At 47.0% G+C, this 10,472-nt stretch overlaps 1 protein-coding gene across 3 annotated transcripts in view; it reads right to left on the bottom strand.

Annotated features, from left to right (window-relative positions):
- Window positions 1-6,154: 6,154 nt before the first annotated feature.
- Window positions 6,155-10,472, bottom strand: part of CSNK1A1 (casein kinase 1 alpha 1) — a 34,981-nt gene continuing 30,663 nt past the window's right edge. For all 3 annotated transcript variants that reach the window (XM_064161803.1, XM_064161805.1, XM_064161806.1), the window contains one exon: window positions 6,155-8,786. In XM_064161803.1, the coding sequence (XP_064017873.1) occupies window positions 8,779-8,786 (8 nt within the window). In that variant the 3' untranslated portion in view covers window positions 6,155-8,778. The remainder of the gene's footprint in view (window positions 8,787-10,472) is intronic.

Here is a 10,472-nt window from a genome sequence, read left to right as displayed (position 1 = left end):
AAGCCAAGCACTTCCCACGCTGTGCTCAGCTTTCCATCAGCAACGCCTCCAGACTCCAGCTATGAAGCAAGGCCAGACCAGACACTAGGGATTTACCATGCTCCTCCTGATGCAAGCTGAAGCAATGAGCACCTCTTCAACTGAAAGAAAAGAAGTGTTATTTCTCAGGCTGGACTGTGGGGACTCAGCAACTGGGAGGGTGGGTTTGAGCAGGCAGACAGACCAAGCCATGTCACCCAGCATCTTTAAACGGTCTCTGTCAGTACTTCATTTGAACCTGCTGCAAAGCACCACAGGCATTTGCCCATGCCCCAAATAGCAGCAGCAAGTTCACCAAGCAGGCAGAGACAGGGCTGATCTGGCAGGTCAACAGAGGAGGCAAGACCTAACCCAGCTCTGCCCATGCTGCTGGACCATCCATTTGTTAGCAGAGCTAACATGCTTCAGCCAGCAACCAGTGCCTTTGCTAGCCCAGCACAGTAGTACCTCCAAATACCTCTCTGCACTCAAAGCACTGCAAAAACCCTTTCTCTTCAGAAAAAGATATGGCAGGTCCTCCAGCAGCCATCTCACCTGGGCTCCATAGACTGCCACAGCCCTGGCAGCCAGGCACAAATATGACCTTGTCAGCTGCTTTGTGTTAACTTAAGACCATGCATGAGGAGGTCAGCTGAATAAGAAGGCAGCTGTTGGTGCAGAGCTGCAGGTCCAAGGACAACCTTGAGGAGCCAGTCCTGAAGAGGATGTTGTCCCTCTCTCATCCCTCCAGGAAAGCTGCCCTGACAAAGCCAGAACACTCACAGCTGCTCTCTGGCATCAGGGTGAAGGGAGTGGAAAGCAGCAAGGTGCAGACAGAACTGAGCTCTGGGTTGGGCCAATGCTTTTGAACACACTCCAGAGCAGACATGCAGATCTCCAGACCAGGGCAGCAGCTTCAAGATGCCAGCAGTCAGCCCCAGGGCAGCTGGAGAGCTATCAAGAGAGCTGACGTGGAGCTGGTTCAGCCTTCAACTCCCAGGAGGTGGGTAGAAAGGCTGAGATCAGGACTTTAGCCTCAGCTCTCAATGACCACAGTGAGTATAAAAGCAGCCATAGATATACACAGAAGCTTGCCCTGCCCTTCCAGAAATGGGATTTGGGCACAAGCACATCTTTCCTGGAAAGTCATGTCTGAGGCTTGGGATTCCTTCCCATCCCACAAAGCTCCCCTCACAACACTGATCCTGAGTACCTCACATTCCCAGAGGAACACAGCTCGGCCATGTTAACAAACATCAGCAGCTGGAAAGCTATTTAGAGTAGCAAGATTGCTCCCAGCACCGCTTTCCTCTCTCATTACCTGCCAGAGGCACAGCCTGCCAGCACTGGAGGCAACAGCCCCACACGTGCTAAAGCCTTGCAGGCTTGCTGCCATGCTCTACACATGCCTAGGAAAAACCAAGTGTGCAAATAGGCTTTTATGTGCCCTGCTTGCTTCAGTGCCTTTTATTTTCAAACCTCTTGCTAGAGGTTACAGGGAAGCTGCTGTAAACGGAGTGTTTCACAGACACCATGGCTCAAGGACACCAGTGTTTGACAGACACTATGGCTGATGTTTTCACTGGCAAGCCCTGGGGAGGCTCAGCACAGCTGCTCCAGCAGCAGAGCTCCTTTGGGCACCAAACCAAATGCCAGAATAAGAAACAAGTCCACTCCCACAGCCAGCAGCCCCCTGGGTCCCTGCTGAGGGTCACCAAAGTGTGCCATACACCTGACTCCACCAAACACAGCTATGCCCTGGAGCTGGGAAGTGGGTTTGAAGGGCAGCCAGTCCTCCCCCATACTACCTTTGCCATATTTACCTATCACCCAGCAATGCTGCCAAGGGCAGGGCAACAGCTCCACTTCTACAGCTTGCCTGGCTGCTGGACCCCAGGAACAGCAAGGCAGGAGGCCATTAATAACAGGCTTTCCCTCACGAGTGGATGGGCAGCACCCCTAGGACTTGCCAATGGAGGGAACACACCAGAGCCCTCTAGGAACAAGGAACAGGCACCTGCTGACACATCCTGGCACTAATACCCCGCTTGTGTTGGACCAGTTGCTTCCCCCTGCTGTGTGGAGGAGCACAAACACAAACACACCCCATGCTGCCTGGGTATCCCTTCTTATTCAGGTTCAATTGCTTCCTTTAAAAGCCAGCCCAGGGAAAGCTGCCTGTCCACAAGTGAGCCAATCAGTCCAGTGCCATGATTCCACCTCTCCATGGGCACCAAAGGGATCCTGCCCACACAGCTAACTCTGCCCATAGCCGGGGCTGTGGAGGCACAGCACAGGGGTGGGAGCAGAGAGCTGACAGACCTCAACAGCCTTCACTAGGAAGGGCTGAGTGCAGCACAGAGCAGGCCCTGCAAGCTGTTTGCATGTTGGAAGTGAAAACAAGCCACTTCCAATCAGCATCAAGTTCCCAAGCCTGCTCTGCTCCTGGGAACAGGCTGCCAGACTCTGGCAGAGCCTGCTGGTTGCTGGCACACGAGCCAGGCGCAGCTGCTGCTCCGTGCCCAGCTCACATCCCACCTGTGAGCTCCTTGCCAGCAGGTACAGGGAAGGTCAAGAGGTGCAATGTAAAAAGCTGTCAGCAAGAGGGAGAAAGGTCCCCGAGCAGCGACTTGCACCCGTAATCTGTTTATGGGATTTGTTAACAGCTCCAGGGGGAGCAGTCGGGCGCTCGGCACGGCCACGTCAGCTCCGCTTGCGCAGAGCGGCCCCTGCCCACGCCGGGGGCAAGGCGAACGGCGCCGACTGATGCTCCTGGGTTACCCTGGCACACAGCGTGACTGATGCTCCTGGGTTACCCTGGCACACAGCGTGACTGATGCTCCTGGGTTACCCTGGCACACAGCGCAGCGGGGCCGCTGCGGCGGGAGTCTGCCGAAGGGAAGCCAGCAGTTGGCGCTGCTTGGGCAGCCCGAGGGAAGAAGGACCATGGCGGGGCTCAGTGCCTTTCCTCCCCAAGGGGAAAGGGTCTCGGGAAGCAGGCGAATCCTTCCAGGATGCGAGTCAGCAGGGACTTGTGGCCATTCCTGCTGCTCAGTGTCACACAGCAAAGGTCCGACTGCTGTAAAGCAATTGTCAGTCCCAAAGGAACACCAACATGCTCCACTGTGCACACTCCTGATGCTGTTTGCAGGCTTTTCTCTACCAGGTAACTCTGACCCAGGCATGCCTGCTGCCAACAGTGCTGGCCCAACATCAGCTGCTGCCATGCTGGCAGCCACCGAGGAGGAACAAGCTCAGTACAAGCCAGAGATGTGCCAGAAGGAAGCCTCTGGCATGCAAGAATGAGTCTATTTGCTGCCTAAGTGATTTTCCTCAGCTCAAAGGACTTGCACCAAGTTCTAGCTTGACCTCTGCTCTCCTCCCCAGCTGCCTGACTGTACCTGCCTGCAGACCAAGTCAGGTAGACGCTTCCTTTCTCCTCTGTCTGACCTGGGCAACACCTTACCCATAGCTGCAAGACAAAAATCTGGCACATCCCATAAGCAGAGGCAGCCAGCTCTGTCCAGCTATGAGAAATTGCTTTTGGACACCAAAGCCAGCTGCAAGGCCCAAGCTAGTCCTGGTAGGAGTAAGCCGACTTGTACTTACTTGGGGACTGCAGGGTTATGAAACATCAGTCCTTGCAGTCACAAAGGGTTTGAGGGTCTTTAAAATTGCCCATGTTACTGAGAAGCAAGAGTTCTCAGCTGGTGCACAGAACCCGTGAGAAAAGCATGTGCAGCAGCAAGGGTGAGCCAGACAGACATCAGGGTAAGCTGTGCTGAGAAGACCACCAGCTTCAAACCCCAGGGGGTTCTCAGTTGAACACATCTTAATGGTCTTATTTGGGAAAGTCCCACTACACTTCTTCAGCATCAGCAATACACAGTTGACTCACTGAGGTACAAGGAAGGGAAAGGGAAGATCAGTTTGTTGTGCCGCTGGTATAGTGGACTATGAGGTGCCACAAAGCACTGAGTTATGCAAATATCACTGCCACACCTCTGCCAGTTATCTAAGCTGTGCAGAACCAAAGCTCCTGCCCTGTGTGTTCACAGGGCTGTGAAGGATAAGGCCCAGACACAGGGGCCTTGGCTGCAACGAGAACAGCTCAGAAGCTAGTCTGCCCTGTATGACAGCAGGGACACTCCTTCACAGTGCTCCGATGATCTCAAATTGCTTTCACTCAATGGCCAAAGGCCACAACCTGCAACATAGCTCACGGCTCACTGCTACTTCAAGGGTAGTGCCAACAGGCAGAACAGGGAGTCAGCAGCCTGCTCTCTGGACACCACCAGAGCACAGAGCAGCTTTGAAAGAGCTTTGCTAGCAGCTACGCTTATTGCTGCTATTCTTCAAACTCGGTGAGGGAAAGAAACGAATACCAGCTGTATTTGCAACAAACAATCTCCATTATTAACAAGAACAAAAGGTTCCTGAGGACAAGCCCAGAGTCAGGACTGACTGTACTCAGGTACTTCCAGAAGCCGCCTCTCATGCCAAAACGCTGCCTGAAAGGAGTTATACTAATCTTGGTTATTTTATGGACAAAAATACTTGGAAACCTTAACACAAGGCAAAATACTGCCTAACTTCTCCCGATTTCCAGCTCCCTGAACTCGGTGCTAGCTCTAGTCACATTTAAGAACATCTCACAATGCAAAGTCATTAGCATCTTAAAAGATTACACATCTTTATCACAGAGCTTTTCGAAGCAGCTGAGGCCACTGTGCTGCCTTGAAAAACAAGGACAGAGCCCCACATTTTGAACTTTCCCCTCAGTGCACACTTCCTTCATTGCTAGGAACACCACAGTGCCAGGTCTACTCTGAAAAGCTTTGTTAATGTAGCCAAGCACGATGGAACGTCCTAATGTCTGAGCACAAGTCGATCTCAATTCTCTGCACATAGATCTGGTACCTCCCCTTTTCTCTTTAGCCCTGGGTAACAAGGACTGCATTAAAGAGCCATTTACACATTGGAACGGGCCATGGACAGAGTCCTTCCACTCAGGCCCCATTAGAAAGAAAGGCACTCCCTGTGTGTCAGCCCTCACCTCATGTTTCCACAAGCATTAGTGCTCAGGGCAGAACTCTTCCTCCCAGCCCATTTCCCCTTTTCTGTGTGCCATGCTCATGAACTTGTATTACAACATCAAGCTGACATAAAATCACGATTTCACTGTGATTAAGGAGCAGATGGGGCTGATGGAGCCAGCTAAGCAACAAATCCTCTGAACTGGACAAGGCTGCCAAGAGGAGAAAAAAAAAATGCCTTATGCAAAACCAGCCTGGGAACAGAGAAACATTCCTTCTGGAAAAGGATGCAGGGAGGCACCTTACTCAACTTCCTGCTCCAGACAACAGCACTTGGGCACCTTCACCTCTGCTGCTATCCATTTCAGAACAAGCACAGCACACCAAGAATGTGCAACTTCTACAAGCTGCAAGCAATGCACCCAGAAAAGCAAGTCGAGAACAGGCAAAGTGTGAATGTAAAGCAAGTTGACAACCAAGCCTGAAAAATAACCCACTCAGAGCCAGAATCCAATATAAGCCAGCAAAAAAATGATACTGAACAGGCTTGGCACACCTACCAGAAGCATATCTAAGCTTTCAGAGGCCGACAGTGTTTCCAACAGCCAGCGATTGCCTCAGTACTGATACTCGGTACAGGAGGCAAGGTGGCCAGAACAAACGTTACTGAGAGACCAGACCTAGAGCACCCTCCTCCTTTCAGAGCCTGTTATGGAAGAAGGCTGTAAATTGCTTCTAACAAGGAATGGCTTAAATAGGTTAAAAGTAATGATCCACTGTACTGCACGAGCACTCTGTGCTCCAATTTAAGTCATCCTAAGGTGGCCTCAAGATGCCTCTGGAAGTTGTTGTAAGGTTAATAAATTGCTTGGAAACTCTGTACATAGCTTAGTAAAATAACCACTGTCACAGTCTAAGATCATTACCTGGATTCCAGCACCTTCCAGAGAGCACGAGGGTGTAGTTCTTGAGTTTTATGGCCTCTGCTACAATGATAATTACTTACAAAGGGCCTGAGATTGCTTGCAGAAGTTTGACTTTGCATCAGGACAGTAGATAAACCTCCCAACACAAAACCTTTGCAGAGCTGCAACCAGAAGTCAAGATTCACACAGTTTTTAATGCTTTCAGGTTTAAGTCTTTGTTACAAATCAAGTAAATTATACAGCAAATGGGTGTCAGTATCACAGCATCTCTTAAAGGAAGGTTGCCATCATGGTCATTGGTCAGCACATCTGGTGCAGGCTGGTTTTTTGCAAAGCAGCACAACAGCTGTCAGTTTAAGCTCACGCTTCTGTGCAGAAGTAAGCTGAGTGTCTGAAAGATTAACTAACCCCGCACTCCTGCGCAGGAAAAGGGCTGCAGTTAACAACTACAAGGCCACAGCATTTGACTCCCCAAGCTTATGCTTACAGTGCTTGTCAAGGGCAGTTGTTTCTAGTATTTTACAGCCCTTCTCAAAGTCATGGATGGAGAAAATAATTCCTTCTTCTGAAGCCAAATTATTTCCTCTGACTTCTGAATATCTAATGCCAAAGCAAGAACAACGGTGCCAGAACTCCAGCCAGCCACCCTGCAAAGAGCTGCCAAGAAGGCATTTCATCGATGCTTCTTCCCTTCTACCGATACATGTTGTCAGGTGCATCGCCTAGACAGTAGAAATCATGTGAAGACATAACATAGTATTCCAGATACCAGTTTTAGAAACATAGTTTCATGAGGCACTGCTTGTAAAGCATCCTTATTTAGATGTTGCAATACTCAAGAGTCTAGAAAAACTTCCTAGCCAAAAAGAATGAGCTACACTTCTCCCAGCTTCCAGGTAACAGACAGCACTCTGTTTCCGAACGTGCAACCAGTATCTCCAAAGCCTGACATACTTTTGCCTCCCTGTGCTCCTAGATTATCTATGCAAACATTTATTAGCACACAATGTTCTCCAGCTAAAATTTAACATCTTCTCAGGGCAGATCCTTCTTGTAGAGAAAGTATGAACAGTGACTGCACAACAGTGCAGCCCTGATCCAGATTACCGCTCTGTGCTGAGCACACAGTGCAAGTGTTACAGTCTTGAAGAAAACAGCTTTCAAAATTAAAAACCTCTTCAAACAGTAAAAATGGAAGCTGGGAGCAGGAAATCTGCTACATGCAAGAAAACTGTCTAAAAAGCTAACGAACAAACAACATTACACAATAGGCATCTGGCAGCATTTTCAGACATTTTTTTTTAATTTATTCTGACATGCTATAAAGGAATAAATTACACTGTTAAAGAATTACCAGCAATAAAAGTATCTCTTTCTTTCAGCTGGGCTAGGAGTGAGGAGGAGACAGCCTGGGGCAGTAACCAATGTGAACTCTGCATGGTGCGAGGCTGTCTCCGAGAACAAGAGTCAATCTGGTCATATCCACTTCACAAGAGCTTGAAAGAAAATGCCTTGGTTTAAAACCATCCAAATACTCCATTCAAATTTCTCTTAAAACTAGCAATCACAAGTCAGTCCAGCCGAGGCATGACGTGGCACTGCTCGCAGGCTGCTAACACCCAGCCTGCAAAAGATGCCATTTCATTTTAAAAAGATCCAATCTTAGTCCAGAGAGGGCTGGTCTCAAACAACAAGTTATAAAAATGCAAGACTGCCCCTTCCCCCTCAAGGAAAAAATACAAAATTTATTTAAAAACAAAATGAGGAAGAGTTACAACACTAAATCTAAAATGATTTAGAAAGAAATACGACTTCTTTTGCTTAAACAAATGGCCTCAAACCTTGGTTTAAAAACAGGGTAATGTGGATTTCTTAAACTGAATTAACAAGGCAAATAATAAAAAAAAAAAATCTCATTTCCTTACAGAAACAGTTTTTAGTTTTTAATGAACTTGTAAACAAAAAAGCTCCCGCTTCAAAATAAAAACAAAATCCCAGATCATATAGATGTTTACAGTGATTACATTTATCTAAGCAACTTACATACAGGTTCAGTTGTAAGATGTTAACTAAATTTCGTGACAAATATGCTGTTTTTTTTTCTTTTCCTTTTATACCAAGAACATTATAGAGTTAATGCAGAGTCCTAAAGATTATCTAGTAGTCGCTAAGTTTCTCTTAAATCTTCACTTTAGATGCTGTTATTTCTAGCACAGGTAAGCAGGCAGAGCCTTTCATACGCTTAAAAACTGGAATCTTTGGTTACTACCATGTCAGCTGGCTTGGTATGTTGCACATAGAAGCCAACAACTTTAAGAATGTTTTAAGTGTACAACTTTCAAAACCCAGGGAGGAATAACCAGAAAAGAGTGCACAATTGTGAGCATTTACAATTATCACAACTGTTGCCGAAGACTGTTCATGCCATTCTTCCAAAACAATGAGATCTCATAAAGCAGTGTAGGTCAAAGTAAAAAGGTAACAAAAATTGGCATATGCACAATTTTCTCCACTTGTGTGTCAACCATTAGTTAACTTTTCCACTTGAAAAAAATGCAATAGAAAACTGGACACCATGTTTCACTATCTCAGTAATATTCACAATTACAGCTGCTACAACTCAAAGTGCAGCATCATTGACACTGCCCAGAGCCAGTTTATACTGATTAAGTTCTTTACACCAAGTAAATGGTTGCCCACAGCCACTGGCAAGTGTACGTATGAACTAAAATTTCTAGGATTTGGGGAGTGACAAGTCCTGCTCCAATCTGCTCTGCTCTGTCCCATCCTCGCCATGCTCAGAAACCTGCAAAACAAACATAAGGGCAATTTACTGATACAAGATGAGAATGAGAAACATCCTTCAGTTATGGTCATTCAAAGGGGAAAATGCTGTTTCACCTCAGAACTGCAGAGTTCCATTTCCAAAGCTAATCAGCATCTGCCACCACCCTGTTGCTCAAACACACACCTACAGCTGCACTGGTAAACAGGCTCATGTACCAGCTGGATGCCACATTCCTCGAAGAAGAATTCAGACTGACAGTTTGAAAACAAGATCTACTATTGCCACTAGGAAGCAGGATGTAATTTCATAGTACTGTTTTCTACTTGTCTGCAATGTCTCGTGTTTGTATCTTTGAATGTCAAGCTGTCATCTGACTGCTATGGTGCTCCTCCGAGAGGCAGCACAGCAGTGTCATAGAAGAAAAGGGAACAAGAATAACTTACTTTACAGTAACTGTTGTTCACTACATGCCCACATGTACGACACTGGGCAACCAGACTAGAAGCAAGAACCTTTGGCAGTGACTGGGAACCAGTATACCTTATGTCCTTAGAAGGACAAGTGAAATAGCTCCTGTGACAGGAGAGATGAGGTGTCAAGAACAATTCTTTGAAGGTTCAGTACTCTGCACAAGTTCCAAGACACTATGGAAAAGAGAGAGTGAAGGAATGCATACACAGATCTCAACTAGTTACTGCAAGCTAAGCCATCTTCTCTTCCTGTAACTGCTTACATATCCCCTCCTGTTGACTCACGTAGTAGCACTGTGCTTTAGAGAGGTTAACAAGAGTCTCAAGCAAAGACTACTTTGCCAAGCAAGTTTTCTTTCTGGATGCCCTCCAAACAGCATGGTATTCTGCCAATATATGAATTCGTCTGAGCAACAGCTCTGAGTTTTTGCAACAGAAATCCCTTCACAGTGAAATACAGACAAAGCTGACCTCAGCTATAGCTTGTGCTATCATGCAGAGAAGAAAGTGCAGACAAGTTTTAAACACGGCCTCATATTCAATCACAAAACGTATTTGGATAGCACCCAGAACACAGCTTCAACTCTTCCACAACTAGCTAAAGGTATTTTAGAAGAGATTGAACAGCTTCGTCTGAACCCAGTCTTAATGCACTGAAGGACAACTCTTTCTCCTACAGTAGCAATTCTGTATTAAAAAAAACAACAGTGAAAGATCCTGCACCAGAATTAAGACAGTCATTCCCACTGGAGAGCAAGTTCTCACAGAAGCCTCAGTTATTTCTTCATTCCACTGGCATGAAGCCGACCATAAAACTTACTGGACACATCCAACCAGAAGTGATGCTGTTTTTCCACTTAGTGTTCACCAGTGAACATTGACTCATTTGAACCACTTTCTCCATCCAAGCAGCAAAACTGAGTCAACAAAGGAAAGGAGGAGTGTGCTCCCAGTGTGGAAAGAAATAGATTGACTTGCTGCTTTAGAAGCCTGGATGTTTCCAATGAACCTGAGGACAAAGGACATGCTAACAAATGATATGCTGTTGTTTATGAGGTACCTCAAATCCAAGGTATTATGAGGCAAGAGAATGCCCAGTTCTACAGACAGCAACGGGAGACAGGATTTAACCCACAACATCCCTGAGTCCTTGTAAGACTACACAAGAGTGTTCTCAACCAGAGCTGCCAATGAGATGTGAAACAGTCACACAGTATACAAGAGTGCCAGTATG

The sequence above is a fragment of the Pogoniulus pusillus genome, chromosome 22 (assembly GCF_015220805.1).
Source record: "Pogoniulus pusillus isolate bPogPus1 chromosome 22, bPogPus1.pri, whole genome shotgun sequence".
NCBI lineage: Eukaryota > Metazoa > Chordata > Aves > Piciformes > Lybiidae > Pogoniulus > Pogoniulus pusillus.
This window is presented reverse-complemented; position numbering and strand designations above follow the sequence as displayed.